We start from the raw sequence: 20,210 nt of genomic DNA, 5'->3' as shown, positions 1-20,210 counted from the left end.
AACCTTAACTTTATTTCTGTGTTACTACCACCTCCACTTAAAAGCTAAAGTTTTATTTACCACCAATTAACTCCCATATTGTTTTCTAATACAGATCACTTCAGTGTGTGTGTGTGTGTGTGTGTACACACATACACATGCTAGAGCCCCAATCATCTAAGGGGATAGACTTCAATGAGACTCTTTGTTTGATTCTCTGTCTATTTTAAAAAAAACTGTTCACTTTTGCTAATGATTTGACAAAAAAAGCTTTTCACTGAACTAGCAATATTTATTTTCATTTTAGCCTGGAAGAGTTGTGACTCTTGTTGAAGATCCTGAGGTATAGTACTTCTTTTTTGTACGTAATATTTATTCTAAGCATATAGAACGTCCTACTGCATTCAGAACTTAAGGGCTCTATGAATCTGCATTTTCTTATCTTTAGTGTGTAGAGAAATAACTTAATTTTTCTTGCTTTCAAAACATTCTTAAAATCCAAATGTTATATAAAATGGTACATATAATGGCTTACAACTGATCTAGTTTAGCTAGTTAGTCTAAAAGCAACTAGAAGTGCTTTGGCTTCATGATTATAGAAGGCAGAGTTTTAAGCATCTTCCTGAATACCCAAATAAACTGCCTTGTTTAAACAAACAGAGTTTTGCTACTGTCAAATTTATACAACCTGGAAGCTATTACCAGTTTGAGACAGTGTTCTGATGGAACATCCTATAAGACAGCTTCCCTAAAATACAATCTGGCCTGTGTCAAGATTAAGCCACAGTAACTCTTGCTTAAACTCTTTAATTCAAAGATGAACTGATGAATATTGTGAGCTTAAACAAAAGCTCCTTTTTGGGAATGGTTAGAGGCCTGATTCTGCTAGTCTTACTATAGATGGGCAAGCCCTTTTTCCATGAAAAGTCCCACTGAAATATTTGCAGAGTAAAACACATGGAAGAATGGCAAAATTGGACCTTAAATCCATCCATGTAAAAGAAAATCTACATTTTTTTTCTGATTTATAAAATAGCAAAAAGTGTTTTTTATTTTGGGGGAGATGAGAGGGGGTTTTGCCCAGATATCTGGTCTTGTCAGATTTTGACAAGGAAACATGCTTTTACATGCAACTACTTTATTATGGCCTAGTCCGATAGTTCTTGCTCACCATTAGTCATCCCACTGAAGGACTCCCAGTCGGACTATCCCCATGAGCTGTGGCAACAGGACTGTGCTCTTATATAGCACAACTAGATTTATTTAGCCTTTTTTAGCATGTCATCTTTATAATGTGTATAGTTCATATAATTGGTTTGTATGCATTCAAGCCATTTGTGTTAACTGCAATATGAAACCATATTAATCATTTGAGTGTTATTCGTTTGTCCTTTCACACACATGACCTTAATGCAAACTGTCTAGCTTGGATCATTCTCAGACTTATACAGTGCATGAATTATGAATCTGGGTGTTCTAAGGGTAGGCTGTGTTTCCTTCTCTCTTCCAGATTTAAATTTAAGGCAAGAGTCCTTTTATACAACCCATTCCTGCAGGATACTGAGTGTCCTTATCTCCCACTGATATCAACCAAACTAGATCAGCACATCACAGGATCAGGCCCTTAGTTTGGAACTAATTAGTGTGACATGGAGGTAGAGGCAATTCTCAACTGATGCACTGTGCTGTCATTGTGGCCCTCAGTTGAAAAGAACTGGGTAGAGTAAATGCTATTTCGTAATTAAGAAGTTCTAACACCACATTAAGTCTTGTGCGGTCATATCCTCTCCCATCCTTTTCTTGAAGCAATACATCTTGTAATCAAACAATGTAATAGGACAATTTTATGAGACAACACAAAATAAAGTTTATTGCAGAGGTGCAGAGCATATTGTCCCCCTGTAGTAGGTTCACTTAGGAGCCAACATGCCTAGAGGGTAGGCCACGGCTCAACAGCACACAAAGTCCTTGTGGGCAATCCCAGGGACTGGCAGCCAAGTTACAGCCCATCCTTCTTCAGGTTCCCCCAGTCAGACCAGGGGAGGAAGGCAGGGAACAAGGACCTGGGCCCTCCCTCTCCACCAAGTTCAGGCCCAAGTGGGAATACATGAGGAGTATCTCGGTCCCCTCTAGGGAGATGGTCTGGGGTATTTCCTACCTCCCCTATTCTCTCCTCAGTTTGGGGTGAGGTCACAGCACTCTGAGCAACTTTCCATTGGGAGGGAAGCAAACAGTCAGTTATTCATATAATCAGTAGGGGTTTCCCAACTCTCTTCCCAATGTCCAAGGATTCCCCTTGGTCGGTGGGGGGGGAGGGGGGGAAGGGGGAAAAAGGTCTAGCCTCTTGGGCCTTACCGACAGTCCAAGCCTTCCCCTATGGATTCCTTTGTCCCAGAAGAGAAATTGGCTAAAGAGGAACTGGCTTCCTTCCTGCAGGCAGCCTCTTAACTCTGCCCCTGCTTGACTGCAAGAGTCCCCTTTTAAGCAGATCCTCCATTTGGAGCATTCTCTGCAGCTCTTGAGGGGCAGGACCTTTTTGGGCTAGTACTGCTCTAGTGAGGGACCTATAAACCCACCACCTCCCCAGCTGTGTAACTCTACTGTTCATTTCCTCTCCCGGGGGGTAGAATTTTACATTTATTAGTAACATCCCCCATTCTAAATTTACAAATAAGCTTCCACGCAAGAAAACGTGAATCTCTGCAGGACGCAGAGGTGCATGGGTGTTTAAGTTCAGCCATTCAGAACACCTCCATAAGCACGAAGAGTCCTGCATTAAGCTATACCTAGCATGAACCATTACTGCTTGAAGTCTGACAGAGGCTTCACCATTGTGAACCATCTGGAAGTGACCATTTAAGGTCTACAGACAATTTTAGAACCATTTTAGTCTGTCAAAAGACCTATGAATAGGGGATGATCTTGCATACACTTTTTTGCAGTTGTTACATGACAACTCTTTGGTTTTGTTTCAAGATACCCAAATCAGAGCAATGGTCTTAGAACGGGAACAAAATCTCAAAAGATGATTTAAATAATAGTTAGTTTGCCAAACTTTTCTCTCATCTAACAGCTCTCTTCAGCCTAAAATTGTTCGTGATTGCTGACCCACTAAAGCTTCCTGAGCCTCCCAAGCTATGTAAACCCAAAGGCTGCTCCTTTTTCAATAAGGATTTCCCTCTGATATGATAATGCAGGTTGTGGTTTTAGCACTGCTGCCGGAAAAATATGGCTCCAGGGAAAATTGAATATGCAGATGGGGATTGTGGCTAAGGCCCAAGAGGCTAGATGGGGATGGAGATGGCAGGCAGATTCTTACCTAGCTTCCTGATAAATGTCAGTCAGTCATGAAGGAAATATTAGAGGCGTCAAAGCAATGCTTAATTAGGGAGGGGAAACAAGGGTCCAAACTTAAGGTTTTCCATAAACCCAAACAGAAATCAGTGTGCAGAGGAAGAAATAGCAAGAGTCACCACTCCTCGTATTAGGCAAGTAATCTGGGTAAGTAAAAAAACAACCATCCACTGGTAAATTCCCTCAGACATCCTGGATTTTCATTTATTTTAGATTGGGGAGGAAGGAGGATTCTCAAGTACAACTGAATTTGGAACAGAGAGGACACTAAGCTAGTGAACAGTGGTGTGAGAAGAGGCAGGGAGCTCATTTAAATACATTCCTTGCAAAGAGCTGAGGTAGTTTTCATTTTTAGGTTGTACATGCTAGCCTAGTTGTCACAGTTGGGCTAGGGTGAGCATGGTGTGTAGCCAGTGTACGTAACGTACAGGGGCTTGGGCACCTTGGAGGGAGTTTGTCTAAACAGGGCTCATGCCTGACATAACAGTGAAGATTCACTGTACTTTTAATTATTATTCAGCGAGGCAAAATACTTGTAACATTGACATTTCCCTGAAATGGTAGCAATGAATAGAGGTAAATGTAACCGTAATCATAAACTTCAACTGTTTTTGTAGCTGACAAAACAAGCACAATGCAGTACAGTGTCTGTCAATGTGACTTTCTGTATCTTTCTGGTAAGTTTTTTTTCACACTACAGTACTGTTGGATACCATTATGTTATACACACACTCACCCATATAAGCAAAGAATGGTTATATTTGTTCTTGCTGTATTTGTATTGTTAAACCAACTTATTTGTGATTGCAGGAGTCCCAGAGCAAACCATCAGATTTTTTTTTTAATCTTGATTTTGATACAACCTTAAGTTATTTTGAGACTATCAACTGATTCAATAGTTGGTTTGTTTATAATTAAATTGAGCTCAACTGGCTGAAACAAGAATGAATGAAAGGTGAAGAGGTAACTTTAATTTGAAAATGCTGTTTTGGAGAACTGCTTTAACTCTCTCCCTTTGTAGTTCATTGAAAATTATTTTAAAAAGGGAAAATAATCAGGGGTAGGAGCTAGGATGCTTCCCTTGAAACCGTCATATTGCTTCCTCCTTTTGACATCTGAACCAATGCTCCTCTAAATCCAATACCAAACCCATGAACTGTTTTGCCCATAACAGTTGTATAACATCCTTGTTTCTGCAACAAGACTTATTCTCATTGTTTTAGCATCAGTATGCATAAGCAGTAGAGGTAACCCACAGCTCAAGAGGAGACTTGCGTGCAGAAGCAAACAGAAACTTCTCTTGCAACCAAAAACTCTTAGAGCTTATCCACATATGAAAACAATCTGGGGAGAGGTGTGGGTTACTGGTACCGACATACCCATTTGAAGTAGTATTGGCCCAAGATAAAACTACTACATCTGAAAGGGATAAAACAGAAAACAGTAGTTTCTTCTGGTTCATCATGGACTGCATGGTTGAACAAGATGCAGTCCCAGGGGAAGGAAATAAAACACAGTTCATTATGATAAGTAACTGTCACATATGTGTAGTAGTTGCTTTTTCTAACTCAAGTATTTTTAATATTTTGTTGTACACAATATGGTCAAACAACTGAAAAATAAGTAACTTCTAGGGGCTGAAATCCCCCAAAATAGCTTAAAGCAGCGGCCAATTTAGAATGATACATAAATTTATTACTTTGTTTTGTAGTCAATTCAATGCCAAGGATACTTATACCAACTTCATGTTAACAAATGGATTGCTCTTGCATTGTCCTATGAAGGGCAGGTTAAATTTGAGGCTATTTCTGAATTAATTAAAAAACAAGTAACTTCCTTCTAGTAAGAAACAATATAGTTGCCTTAATGGGTATCCTAGAAATCACCATTTCTTTTTTCTGCCTACTGGAAACTTGCAGGAGAAGACAGATGGACAGGGAATGTAACAAAAAATTAAGGCCTCATCTAAAAATCACTGCTAAGCACTGGTGGCATGGTCACTGTAGGTATACAGATTTCACTGGGCTACGCCACTAGGATTTCTCTTCTTGTTTGAAAATATATAAGGGAGGGAAAGATTACCATCTCTAAGCCAAACTAAAATTAAAGTTCTGGGAATTGTAGCTTTGAAGACAAACCATTAGGGTGGGACAGAAAACAAGAATTCTGTTTTGTGAAGAACTGAGGATTCAAACTTGTTTTTGTTTCTCATTGGAACAAATCCTAGGCCTTTCAAAAAAAAAAATTTGCAAAAAGAGAGGGAGACCACCCTAAAATAACTAAGAGCCTAGTAATTAGTGCACTCACTTGGGATGAGGGAGACCCAAGTTCAAGTCCCTACTCTGCCTGATTCAAACCAGGGACTTGAACTTGAGTCTCCCACATCCCAGGTGAGTGCCCTAAGCATGAAATTGTTGGCTGTTCTGGGCTCAGGTTTCTGTCTTTGACCAGAAATTACACCCTGGACCTGCGCAACCTTCAGGTTTTGTTTGGTTTTTAAAGAGATTCATTAAAACCATAACTTCTAGTGAAAATGTATCAGTATTTTCTGACCAAAAAACGTTTCCTCTGAAAATTCCCACCTAGCTCTGACACATGGCTAAACATCCAGATTCTTAAGATGTTTTAATGCCATTTCTGCTAACAGTGTTGTTGGGTGCTCTGATATTATAGGGTTTAGTTCTGAGGAAAGTACCCCTGGGGGAATTCTGCACCAAAAATTTTTAAAAAATGCTGCACACAATATTTTCAAATTCTGCAAAATTCTGCATTTTTTTTGTCAAAATAACAATATAATCACACCAGTTTCAATTATTTTTGGTCATTTATTTCAAAATACCTGTCAGCAAATATGTCTGTAACAATACAGACAAAAGAGATTCAGAAGTGTTTTTTTGACAAATAGATTCTTTACTAGGCATATTAATACAGAACTCTAAGTAATAATTTATTTAAACTACAATACAGAACCATATTTCCCACACACTGCAGAAGCAGTGCAAAGGCTGGGGGGAGCCAGGGGTAATGGAGGAGCTGAGGGAGAGGGAAATAATTGGGGGGAAGGAGCCTAGATGTGAACTTGGAAGGTTGTTGGATGTGGGTGGGAGAAGTATGGAACAGGTTTGGGGTTGTTGGGGATTTGTTTTTGTTTTTTTTTGGGGGGGGGGGCAACTGTTAGGGAGCTTCCCCCGTGGAGACCCTAGCCTCTCCCATTCAATCAGACACAGGTCCCTCCTCCTCCATCCAGACACCCTATCCCCATGTGCATCTGTGCCCTACTCAGATACCCCATCCCTATGTGGCCCTGTGCCTCTACTCCCATTCAGCCCCTGCCCCAGTCTGTCCTCCCTGACTAACCCTTATGAGTTCCTGTCTGACCCCCCCAGCACCCCACACTGTCTGCCTCCCCATAGCCCCTGTCTCCTGACCTGGCCCTATAGGTGCTGTGAAGAAGGCTCTCTCTCTTCTCTACTGGCTGGGAGCTGCTGCTGCAGTCTCACCACAGCACCCTCTCGTGGGAAAAAGGCGGAACTGCAGCAACTTTTCAGCAGATGCTTTTTTCTGTGCAAAAAATTAAAAATGTGTGGCTCATTAATTATGTGCGTGCACTGTGATGCAGAATTTCCCCAGTAGCAGAAAATAAAGCCAAAACTTTCAGATAGCCTTCTCTCTTTCAATTCTACACACTGGTGGTACATATAAATTAAAACACAAATCCTTTAAAATATAGGCATCAGAATAAAGCAATATTCAAAGTTTTAGAAATGAAGATTGACCTACCTAAAAGGAATAATCTAGTGAAAATTACTTTTAAATCTACCTCTCCATCTAAGGAATTTATTTTTAATCTATTTGTGTGAGATTGTGAAAACTCATTTTGTATGCGCTCTGCTGATGCTTTAGCAAACATTATTTAACAGAAATGAACCTGAGTGTTTAGTGCTCTAAATTCAGATGCAACAACTAGACAACATTAGCAGAAATAAATTGTACCAAATTTCCTTTATTTCTAGAACTAAGCCCAATATCCATAATAGGGTGCAGAAAGAATTTGGCACAATTAACGTCAACTGAGAGTTCTTAAACAAGAACCACCATTTTGATTTCAGCTCTTTTCTTAAATAAAGGACGGAGAGGACGAAGGGGGAAAACTATTTGTAGAAAGGGCTCTACCAAAAAAATGTGTTTTAAATTAAGTTTATTGCTAGTATCCCTTCAGTGTTTAGATTTACCTTTCTGGTTGTGTTCTTCAACAGGGTTGTGTATGGGGTGTTGCTTACAGATTGCCCGCAGGACAAGAAGTTGAAGTAAAGGCATACCTCGACTTCAGAGAGAAAGGAGGCTACAGGACTACAACTGTCATTTTCTATCCAAAAGATCCCTCAATAAAACCATTTAATGTGTTGTTATATATTGGAACTTGTGATAATCCTAACTACCTTGGGCCAGCACCCCTAGAAGACATTGCTGAACAGATTTTTAATGCAGTTGGTCCTAGTGGAAGAAACACGGAATACTTGTTTGAACTTGCCAATTCCATCAGGAATCTTGTACCAGAAGATGTGGATGAGCATCTCTTCTCTCTAGAGAAACTAGTAAAGGAACTCTTGGAAAGAAACCAAAACCTCAACTGCATATAAAAATCATTTAATAGTTTCAAATAAGCTTCTCCTTTCATCTTCAGAATTACGGTTTCATTGCACAACGGGTATATGATTTGGAGGCATGTTTATCTGTACTACGCTATCTTATTTATTTTAATGTTGCATTCAAGACACTGTAGTTAAGGGTCACTAGAAGATTCCATTGTAAAACCATATTTTCAGACATTTAGAACAATGGGGGGCAGAAGTGTTTCAGGTTTGAATTTGGTATACAAGATTTTAGCCAAAGAGCATATTTTTCTTTTTCAAAATTTGAAGAAAATCAACTTTGGCCCTTTATTTTTTGAGGGAAATTTTAATTTTTTGGTGATTTCAGGTTTAAGTTGTTCTAAAAAAAATAGTTATCTTTAAACTACCTTTAGGACCAAGTCCTGCACTCAGACAAAATTCCCATTGATTGAAGTGGTAGTTCTCTCTGAGTCAAGACTCCAGGATTAAGTCCTTAATACAGCTAAAAGAGAAATGTTTTAAGTAGCTACTCTACATGTACAGTAAGTACATGGCAAAACATTTATCTTATAAAGGTTCAACTCCATTAGAACTAAGCTATTCCATTGAATCAATAGTTTTACTTTTGGTATATCAGTTTGTCATTAGACACAATGGGCAAACAGTTGGTGTTATCAAAGAAATTACTCTTTCCCTTGATGCATTAGGTTATTCATGATGTCAAACCCTTAGAAACAAAAATACGGTACATTGACACAAATAAGCCATACCATATCAGTGCCTCATTTCTTTTATTTTAAAATTACTGTAAACAAAAATAAACCTAAACTGTTAAAGTAACTGAGGATATGACTTGAATCCACAATATAGCAAGAATGTTCTGAAACTCCCATCTTTAATAACTGTTTGCCTTCACATGCCTATATAAATCCCATTGAAAAATCAAGAAGATTTTTCCAACTTTTGAGGGCAGAATTTGGCCTAACTATTGCAATACAAAGGCATAAGGAGTTTCTGTCCCAACTATGAATTTTCTTGCTTCTCAGAGTTTAAGTTATTTTCTTTAATCCCTTAAAGCATATTTTTGTATTTTAATATATAAAAGGTCCTCTTTGAAATGTAATGTAGTACCACATCATACAGCAAGAGTATTTATATATGTTCAGTAATCACATGAAAACCGGTCTTATTTTCCATCAGTAATAGCACAAACATTACATGATTTATGTTTGTACACACAGGTAGTCTTTTCCTCTTTTCTGTCAATTTTATATTTGTAGCTGGGCAAAAAAAAAAAAAAGTAAAGTCATCAAAATGACTGACTGATATAATCTATACTTTACCACCTATAGAAAACAAATTGTAAACTGAATGTTACAAAATAACATTCAAGTCAGGCACCTACGTAAATAGGCTGCAGTACATAAAATGCATTCAAAACAGTTGATTTAAAACATGAAACAAAGAGCTTTTGCATTTAAGACCAGGATTGTAATTTTTGTCACCATATTTCTGGCATCTATCAAAGGAATATAGATCTAGGAAGCACAAGTCTACCTGTTAAATTTTCAAAAGCTATTAACAAGAGGAGAACAAAGTAGAGGTTAATGCTTTAATTCTACAATATTATTAGTACATAAGATATCAAACTTGATGGACCAGTCTAATCAGATGACCTGGGGATTTGCCTCATATCATATATATTGGGGACCTATTCTCCCATTAATACTTCAGTTCTTTGCTAACTTATGAGAAATAGATCCTGTTGGTTTCAAAGGTCTTTATTCTCCGCTATGTTACACTGATGCAAGACTGATGTAACAGAGCAGAGAATCAGGCCCAGTAAATTCCGCTGGACAGTAAGGCTAAATATAGGGTCAGAATATTCAGACTCCAGTAGCTAAATGTTAGCCACCTAAATAAAGTGACCAAATTTTAAAAGGTGACAAGAACAGGCATCTCCACTAACACCAATGGGAGGCTCTGAAAAATCCAGTCACTTATGGTGCCTGAATATGGATTTAGGATTTTAGGCATCAAAGTTTGAAAATGTTTGCCTACATCAATATATCAAGATCCATTAAAAAAAATTATTCCCTTTGACATGGAGAATACTCACTAAATGTTAATTGTATACTTTAATGTTCGAGAAATGTTATGTATGGCACCCTTTAAGGAGTATGTAAACACTGCAAAGGGATACTGATTGTTGTTTTCAAAAAGACCAGCATTTCCTTTCCTGTGCATGCCTGGGCTTTGAATACACGGCTGTAAATTTAAAGCGTACATCAGATGGAGTTGTAAAATCTATGTATTTTCATTAATTTCTCTCTCTTCTGTCAAAAGCTTATTTTTGTTTGTCATGAGATGGTGGGGAAAGTGTATAAACCCCTTTATCACTTAAAGAACTCCCTAATCACATCAATGATGATACTCTTAAATATTATGCTTATTTAAGCACTAGTGTCGGGGCATTGGGATTCTGTATGGCTCTAAGTTTGGTAATTTAATTTTATTCATATCCAAAACACTGTTGGTTCAATCTCTTTTCCAGATTCATAATAGTTGCAATAATACCTGTAATGATACATTCCATTTTGTGCATATAACTTCAGTACAATAAAATGCATCGCGTATTTAATTGTGTTGGAGAGAGAGATTTTCAGAAATTTTACTTTCGTATTTAAGAACAGACTCCATCATGAAGGACATTTTCAAAATACCTGAATATTTTGACAATAAATGCCTTGGTTATAATACTTACTTCCTTTTGTAAAGCATTTTGAGATCTACTGATAGAAAAAAAGAGCCATATAAGAGCATTATTATGTTCACAGAAAACAGTCAGATTAGCAATGTCAACATACCAGTTAAAGCACTGGAGTTAAAGCTCTCTTTTCCCTTTGATGCATGGGAGTTAGATACAATAAATTTAGGGAAGAAGACACACTCAGTACTATACCTCATGATTGTTCTCAAAACAAGGTCCATTACATGGAGCTGAATATGCCATTAGATCAGTTCTTTACCACAAGCCATTTTATATAGATCTTCTGTTCATTATGTGCTTGATATTTTTTCCTTTTGGTTGGTGTTGTGTCTAATTTTTGTGACAAAGTTAGAGATTCGAATCCTATCCTAAATATGTTTGCATTAAAAAAACACCACTAATCTACCTCTAAACTTCTTTCCAAAACAATGACTGAGGAGACAGCATAAAGGTCTAAGTGTAAGATTTTGACTCCCTGGCACCACAGGTTCAAATCCCAAAATGGTCACCTAAACCCTTCATCCCTGTGAAACCAATACGGTGCAGTTTGTGTAGAACAGTCTTATCTGATGTGCATGCTCCTTTTGTAAGAGGAGCTTGCCCTGTTATTGGTCAAGACCATCCCCTAGTGTTGTACTTGCGGATCTCTAAAATAAAAGGTGCTATATAAATAAGTTATTTTGTAAAAATTTAAATGAGCACAGGAACTGCAAATGACAACAGAACTCACTTTTCTTTGTGCTGCAAAGTGAAGTAAAGTTAGAAGGCAACGTGTTATGTAACGGTAAGCCTTTTCTATGCCTGAAATCCTTTAACATGATCACTAAACATGCTCCATTGGATATAAAGACAGTTATTAAAATGTATAAATTACAGAACTAGATGACTCTGCAATCTAAATCTTTAACTTGAAACTGCAATATTGTATTTTTTCCATCTTCTCAGACTCTTACTAACTTTTAACAGAGGTGCCTCACATCTACCTTTACTGTTGTCTACTGTAAACCAGAAAATTTTTACAAGTAAATTGGAGCAATTTGCCCTGCTTGTTATGAGAAAAATATGAAAAAGCAGAAAAGATCTGTAGTTATGGGATTCTTTATACTTCACTAATAACAAATTCATTTTCTTGATTTCTTCTTTCAACTTTTTCCCTGCCTCACATTTCCTGCAAATGAACAGGAAAAAAAGCAGATAAAAGCTAGGTGAGCACATAACGGCACAGACAGTGAAGTCATTAGGTTTCAGCGTGGTAGCCGTGTTAGTCTGTATCAGCAAAAACAACGAAGAGTCCTTGTAGCACCTTAGAGACTAACAAATTTATTTGGGCATAATCTTAGAGATTAACATTTAGCATAAGCTTATACCCAAATAAATTTGTTAGTCTCTAAGGTGCCACAAGGACTCCTCGTTTTTGCTGAAGTCATTAGGTTCCTCCATTTACTCAAGATCATATTGCCTTCCACACACACACACCCCTTGAGGATAGTAGGAATTATTTATATGAACCATTATTATGACTAATTATCTGTATTATCAGAGCATCTAGGAGCCTAAGTCAGCAAAAGCAGAATAAAAGAGACAGTAGATGAATACTACAAGGAAACCGTTTGATACCTAGTGGTCTCAAAACACCAGTGGCCTAAGCATTGCCAAGTTTTTTATAGGCACCATGGCAAAGAGTTTAAGGACGAGTTTGAAGGAGAACAATGAAGTGGCTTAGCAAATGTTTGTAGGGCGTTCATCCCACACGAGGGGCAGCACAGGAGAAAACATGAAGATGCTTCTTTGAAAACTTAAGTGGGCAATGGAGGCTGTCATCATGGGCAATTGAGGCTGTCATCATGGGCAATTGTAAGCAGGAGTCAAGTTCTTAATACTAAATGAGGGGGGATAGGTAGGCTGTGAAGGGCCTGGAATGCAAAGACAAATTTTGATGCACTAGAGAATAGTGAACCAGTGGAGGAAGAGGTAATGTAGTCCAAGTGAGAGTGCAGAAGCATTCTGAACGGATGCGAGTGGGGCAAGATTGCATTTGTCAAGGCCAGAGAAAAGTAAGTAGCAGTAATTGAGGTGCAAGATGATGGGAGCCCAGACAAGAATTTTAGCTGCATGGATGGACAGGAAAGGCCATATCTTAGAGATGTTATGCAGAAAGAATCTGCAAGACTTGGACATCGGCTGGGTGTGAGGACCTAGAGAGAAGTCCCAGTCGAAGAGAACACCCACGTTACAAGCCTGAGTGACAGGCAGGATGGTGGTGTTGTCCAAGAAGGGCTTGCGGGGGGGGGGGGGGGGGGAATGATTAAGAGCTCTGTTTTAGCCACATTGAGCTCAAGCTAATAGCTACGCATCCAAAGAAGATAGAGAGAGACAGGCTGAGACTTTAGCTGGGACAGAAGCTGACAAGTCTGGAGCAGGTAGGTAGATCTGTAAGTATTCTATAGTAGTTGAATTCGTGTTTTCGGATGAGGTTAACAAACAAACAAGATGGGGGGGGAAGAAGAGATGGGGGACCAAGGACAGGGCTATGTGGCAAGATGAGGAGGAATCTCCCAAAGAACATAATGAAGGAGGAATCAAAGTGGCCCTTAAAATTCTTTACACACGCACACAGAAAACTAGACCTTCAGTCGTCATTTAAGCGTAAGGGTATTATGCAAGAGGCAATTACTAAAGTTGGGAAGATCAAACTTTAAGGGCAAGAATGAAGAAAATCTGGAAAGCAGCAGTGGTTTATTAATTAAGGGGGGGAGAGAAAGTTTTTATAATGACTTCAGTGCCCATGTACCCTTTCCTCAACTCTTCCCATAGTCTCGTTTTTATTCCCTGTATTTTCTCTTATTTTAAGTGTATATAAAGGCTCTTACTAGCTAACTAGTAGTAGCAGCTAACAATCTGGAGAAGGTCTGTTTTAGGCAGGGTTGACTAACAGTCTAGTTTGTCCATGCAGAAGAATGTAGTGTTCAGTATTCTTTAAGCACCCATAAACATGCAGAAACTGAGAACAAATGAAATTAGCATACTCTAACACATTTTTCTCATTAGAAGCATAGAACTATGTGTTCTGAGAGTTGAGAGCTGTAGCACTGCAACCAGTGGAACTGTTGGCATAAATCTTAAAAGGTGGCACTCCCGCTATCAGTCCTACAGATGTACACTTCAAATCTAAACAAAGTAGGTTGCTTTCCTTTGCAAATGTATTACATATTGAAAAAGTTAACTTGAAATATGAAAGGATGAATGGTACTTTTCTGATCTTTACTTAAAATAGCTTGAACAATTTCCTGTCTTTGTGTAGCAAAGAACCCCCTAGGTCAATATTACCTAGCTTTAAAAGCTAGAGCATCACAGCCCAAAAATAGTCACAACATGCTGCCCTCCAGTACCAATAGCTGATAACACTGTCATTCAGTACAACATCACGTCATCAGTTTAATGAAATCAGATCTGCATCCCCTCGAATTCCATCCATCCCTTCTTAACTTCTGGTGAAAAACTGACATAGCCAGTGTCTGGGTCTCATAAAGCAAGAGGCAGAGAAGGGAGGCTGAGAAATTAAATGCAGCAGCTCCCCCCCCCCAGGACCATTTGCCTAGTGCTTTCTGTTTTGTCTGATAATGTAGGCGTATGCTCGCATGACTGGGCATTCCACTCACAGTGCTGCAGGGTCCCAGATATGTGAACAGAACAGTGAGCCACTTGTAGGATCCTGCAGCTCCAGAGCCACAAGCTAGGATTGTCACAGCTTTAACAGTAACAGGTTGTGTTACTCAAATATCTTAGCTCCTGAAACTGTGACACAGTAATTATGATTTCCTGACTTACTTTTAAACTGTTCATAAATCCCGATCATCCAAAACAGAACAAAATATGTATTTCTGTAATGTAAGTGATTGTAGATGAGTGACAGGGCCAAAATTTCAAAACAGAAGTCCTCATGAAAAAATGTACACACAATTATGCCTACAAATGCGGGTATACAATTAGAGCAAAGAATTTGAACACCCTATTGTCGGAAAGGAAGCATGCGCATGCATTTTTGTCTGCAGACTTCAGGTCTTTTTAGAAATGTAGCCCTTAAACAGTCACTGTAAATGTTTTTTAATACGTTTTTCAAAATTCACTTTGAAAAATTTCCCAGTCATTCTAAATTCCCATTTATAAAAGATACAACTCTACTGCATCTTTCTTTCCCTCAAGAGAAGTGAGTGCTACAAAACAATTATATTTCTTAATTTAAGGACTCTAGCTGACTTCCTTTCTCATCTTCCTTTATTGTCAGATATTCTATTTGGTTAACCTGTTTATGTGCATCTTCCATCTGAACACTGACCCTTCCTAATTTTGAGGTTCTTAATGCTGTTTCCCTTTCAGTTTAACTCTCACTAAGTTCAAGTTGAGTTAGTCTCTCTCGAAGACTACTTGCTCATCTACTCACAAAAGCTGCACAGCTCTAACTACATGGATGTAGCTAAAGTGTGTGACGTGAACGCAGTTATATTGAGATAAATGTGCTTATACCATTACTCCTTATTTTCATATGGGAAGGAAAAAAAGCTATACTGATATAAGGCACCTTTATATCAGTTTAACTGAGTCCATACTAGGATTTGTACCAATATAACTATTTTGGTAAAAATTCACACCTGTAACTGAAATATTTATACTAGTATAACTTTCAAGTTTAGACCAGACCTGACTGCTAATGAGGTGTAAAATGTTACCATTAACATGGGGATACATTTTGCACTTATTTTGCACTGGTGTAAATGATTGTGCAGGGCAATGATGAACAAGACACTAGTCAGATCATAAGAGGCAATATACACAGTATTTTTATTTTGTTTCTATAGTTACAATGCACAAATACAAAATTCTCTTTTTAAAAACAAAGAACTCTTGCTAGAATATACCAAGAGAAAATTTAATATCAGCAACACCTCCTGTAACAAATTGTCAGAGCTGCATGGGATCACTCTCTAAGCAAGAAATACGAATCCTGAATGCTGACCGAATTGGAAGAGATTTTACGTTACAATAAGTCAGGTAACAGACTAAAAACTTTAGGCTGGGGATGTGCAAGAGTCCAGTCTATGGACCTGTGAATTTCAGGCCAGGATAGCTGTGAGAATCAGATAGGAAAGTTACTGCATTCTCCCTCAGGTATTCCCAGGGACGTGCACAAAACAATGTTATATTCTCAGAGAAAATTGGGGCCTTGGCTGCATTTACAGCTGCTGCTGTTGTTGTACAAGAGAGATGGAATATAAAGTGGGAGGGCTTTGGGTGGAAATCATAGCCCTCAGACCAGCTTGTCATTGCCCTGGGTTGGGAAGAATCCTTATCATATACCCTTGGTGATGATTCAGGAAAAACCCATGCCTGGATAGCTCAGTGAATTGGCCGTATTGACAGGTCCTTTCAACACTATATCAAAAGTCTGTAATAAGATTTGTAATAAGTACAAGTTTCCACATGACAGTTGTTTGGTGCATTACACAAATCAGATTTATCGTGCTTCCAGTGGACAGCTATCCACATAGCTAAAAATTAACCTCATAATGCCTATCATTGCTGGCCAGTTCTGCACACAGGCTAAAAATCAAAAAGAAATGGAAATTGAACTTTTCACTTTCTACAGTGGTCTTAGAACAGAGCTGAGGAACATAATCAAGGCTGCATGAGGAAAAACACTCATTGCTCGTGATCTATCTGTTCTGTGGTTAGGGGACTTCGGTTTCCAGTATTGGCAGGCTGGCACCTTTTAGAAGGGAGGTATGCACTTTTTAAATATTTAACTTTTAGCAAGCAAGAAAGGGTTCATAATGTTAGAGGTCCTGAGGCCTCCTTCCTGTATGATTTTTCTGTTTTTCTACCCTCATTCTTAACTACTACTAGCAACTTTTCCATGAAAATACCTTTAAGGGTTTACCGCCTCTTGCTTATTCCTCACCTAAGGTCATGATCCTCTGCATATGACATTAATCACCTTCACAGCAACTGCCTGTGATGTGTTTCATTTAGTGGGCTGTTTTCCTCTTTCCCCGTATTTATAGGCATTCCCCGAGGCTCTGTCCTTGGCCACCTCCTCTTCTACAAGCATAGCTTTGACTATCATCTTATGCAAGTGACTCACCAGACTACCTCTCTAACCCATCTTCCTCTATTCTCCCTAGCATCTCATCTTGATATCTCATCATTCATATACAGTCCAACAGTGAAAACTCAACATAGCCAAAACAGCCACCTTCCACCATCCCTTCTCCCCCTCCTTTAAACACTGTGGAAATCATCATCTTCGTTCTAGTTGTTCATGACCATAATCTGCACAATACCTTTGCCTCAACTCTCTCTCTAGACCCACACATTCAGGCCATATCTAAATCTTGCTGCTTCTTTTATATAGCATCTCTAAGATCTGGCCTTTCCCCTCTCTCCGCACAGCTAAAACTCTGATTCAAATCCTCGTCATTTTGCAACCAGACTACTATAACCTCTTCCATTTGGGGCCTGACTCCCCTCAAACTTGCTCCCGTCAAGTCCATTCAAAATCTGCTGCTAAGATCATCTTCCTGGCTCCTCAACCTGACATCAACCCCTCTTTAGATCCTTCCCCTTGCTTCCCCTTCACTTCCACATCAAACACAGGCTTCTTTTCTGTACTTTTAAGGCCTTTCACAACCTAGGGCTTGCCTACACTAAAAAGTACACCAGTATAGTTAAAGCAGTACAATCCCCTTAGTGTGGATGCAGATATATCAGTGAAAAGTTGCTAGTGCAGGGGTGGGAAAACTACGGCCCAGGGGCCACATCTGGCCCTTCAGATGTTTTAATCTGGCCCTTGAGCTCCCACCAGGGAGCAGGGTCACGAGCTTGCCCCGCTCCACATGTGCTGTGGCTCCTGGAAGCAGTGGCATGTCCCCGCTCGAGCTCCTATGCGTAGGGGCAGCCAGTGAGCTCCTCATGCTACCCTTGCCCCAAGCACCACTCCTACCAGTTGGAGGGGGGACATGCTGCTGCTGCTTCCGGGAGCTGCTTGAGGTAAGTGCCGCCCAGATCCTGCACCCTTGACCCCCTCCCGTTCTCCGAACCCCTCAGTCCCAGCCTGGAGCACTCTCCTGCACTCCCAACTCCAGCCCCACCCCAGAGCCTGCACCCCCAGCTGGAACCCTCACCCACTCCTGCACTCCAACCCCCAATTTCGTGAGCATTCATGGATCGCCATACAATTTCCATACCCAGATGTGGCCCTCAGGCCAAAAAGTTTGCCCACCCCTATGCTAGAGAGATAAAGAGAGAGTATGCACACATGCTATTCCTGTATGGGAAAGGAATAAAATATACCAGTATAAATCACCTTTATAATAGCATAATTACATCTACACTAGAGTTTTTTCAGGTATAGATATTTCCGTAAAAAAGTCACACCACTAATCAAAATAATTATATTGTAAATCTTAAGTGCAGACCAGGCCTTAGTCCTACCTTACCTAGTTGTTCTAACAACTTATTGAAAAAATCTACCTCTGACTTTGCTCCAGTGTTCCCAGTCTTGAATAGGAAAAGCTGACTGGTTGGTGGAGAACACCTTTGTACTTTCTCCCATGCCACTCCTTATGCAGGGGAAGAGTATATTATAAGCCATAAAGCTTATATCCTTCTTAAGGCTCATCACTGCCATAACTCCTTCCAGACATATGATGAGATTTTACTCTCTTCCCCTTCTTTCCTTTTCCTACTTCCTTATTCTTCCAACTTCTTCACTCCTGTCATTCCTCATCCTACCTCTATCTCCAATTAAAGCTATTTTTAGAAAGTGTATCTAATAAAACTCTGCCAATTCTTCATCACATTCATTTACTTGCATGTTATATCCCTATCACTTACGCTCCACTTGTTCTGTATCTTTTAAACTATAAGACCTCTAGGGCAAGGATTCTCTCTTATCTAGTGTCTAGGACAACAGGGCCCCTATCCTGAGTGGAGCCTCTGGGTGACTTCATAATATTTAGTACTAACAACAGTGTAATAGAAAATGAAGAAAGAGATTAATTCTCAGTGTCAAACCAGCAGAGACAGGACAGAATGCTAAAGCAAGGCATAGACTAGCCCTCAGTGGAAGTGCCTTTAATACTGAAATTCTGCTTGCAACATCAGATACATTACTGAATAGTATTGAAGACCAGAGTCTACCTAAAAAGAGAACATAAGACACCTTCCTTCTTCCCTCTCTCCCCGCCTAACTATATTAACGTCATTAAAAAGCAACTTGCAATGTGGGTGGGTGGGTGGCTGGCTGGCTGGGTGGAGTGGGGGGGAGGAGTGAAAAGGAGTAATCAACAATGCAGACAGGCTTCCGTCTCCATCACTGTTCAATGGCAGGTATGAAATGACCAGTACAATACATGCTATGGTGTTGCATCAAATAGGAAGTACTGAAAAAGTTTGTATATCTTATGCCAGAAAGCGTGCAATTCATTAGAAGCATGCCAGGTATTCCTTAACGTGTTTATTTGGGGTGTTGGGTGCATGCCAATAAATATTTCAATTCTAATTTTTTAAAGAAATGTATTTTTACTACACAAATCTGTAAAACATGACATGATAAAATCTATTTAATTAAAACAGCACAGGTCTCAGAAAATATCTTTTATACTTTTAGATGTAAACAATAAGGTAAGCTTAACAAATATTTACCATATAACAGCCAAATACTCAACAGAACACACTTCTCCCCTGCAGAACAATATAATTTAATACTTTACTATGTATTTACATAGCCCCCATCACAGTAGCATCATGCTACATCACGCTGATGTAAACCAGAAGTAACACAATTGATATTCTGATCACACATCAGCTTTACATTCATGTAACACTCTGGATAAGGCCCACTGTCTGGTCATTAACCACTGTTACTAACATTATGAGGAAACATTCTTACTGAGGTAGCAGCTAGGGGACAAAGGCAGACCCCACTCTGCTTTAGAGTATTCTAATAAAAGAAGGGTTCCACCAAGAGTCCATTTTTCGGCACAGGGCTTAAAAACAACCTCTATTATCCCTTTGGCTGCTTAAGTAAAACAGAGTACCTACCTGTTTTGACACTTATTTAGTCTTCATTAGTTAACATATGACATTTCCACAGCCAGAGAGTCCCTGGGGATTACCTGTAACAATGGGCAGCAAAAAACAATCTATGTTATTTTATTTTACTCCATTTGCTTAACATAAGGCTTCTATGAAGAGCTAAAAGTCGCCAGCAAGCACAGAGAAAGTTTCCACTCCCCACCCACCCCTAGCCACATACCTGGAAACAAACTCTGGAACCAATCCAGTGAGGTGCTAGTAGCCCTGAACTCCCACTGACTTCAGAGGAGATGAGGACACGCAGCTTCTTCCAGGCTAAGGACCAACTCTCACTACCTGTGCGTGCCAGAGAAGTTACACTTGCAACCCGTCCAATGGGCGGCCCGCTGACAGACCGACGA

The 20,210-nt window shown here is 39.4% G+C and overlaps 2 protein-coding genes across 6 annotated transcripts in view; one reads left to right on the top strand and one right to left on the bottom strand.

Annotated features, from left to right (window-relative positions):
- CHAC2 (ChaC glutathione specific gamma-glutamylcyclotransferase 2) overlaps window positions 1–9,473 on the top strand; it is a 30,430-nt gene extending 20,957 nt beyond the window's left edge. Inside the window, exons 2-4 of one of the 3 annotated variants that reach the window (XM_073339181.2) lie at window positions 287–322; window positions 4,144–4,296; window positions 7,590–9,473. In XM_073339181.2, the coding sequence (XP_073195282.1) occupies window positions 4,282–4,296; window positions 7,590–7,973 (399 nt within the window). In that variant the 5' untranslated portion in view covers window positions 287–322; window positions 4,144–4,281 and the 3' untranslated portion in view covers window positions 7,974–9,473. The remainder of the gene's footprint in view (window positions 1–286; window positions 323–4,143; window positions 4,297–7,589) is intronic. The other 2 variants (XM_073339179.2, XM_073339180.2) reach the window with 2 other exon arrangements.
- Window positions 1–20,210, bottom strand: part of ASB3 (ankyrin repeat and SOCS box containing 3) — a 128,988-nt gene that overhangs the window by 108,085 nt on the left and 693 nt on the right. For 2 of the 3 annotated variants that reach the window (XM_073339169.2, XM_073339172.2), the window contains exon 2: window positions 19,816–19,889. The gene's annotated coding sequence lies outside the window, so the exon portion shown is untranslated. Of the gene's footprint in view, window positions 1–19,815; window positions 19,890–20,029; window positions 20,146–20,210 lie in introns of all 3 variants that reach the window. The other variant, XM_073339170.2, reaches the window with a different exon arrangement.

This window comes from Lepidochelys kempii, chromosome 3 (assembly GCF_965140285.1).
Source record: "Lepidochelys kempii isolate rLepKem1 chromosome 3, rLepKem1.hap1, whole genome shotgun sequence".
Taxonomy (NCBI): Eukaryota; Metazoa; Chordata; order Testudines; family Cheloniidae; genus Lepidochelys; species Lepidochelys kempii.
The sequence above is the reverse complement of the archived record's forward strand: the minus strand, read 5'-3'. Positions and strand labels throughout refer to the sequence as shown.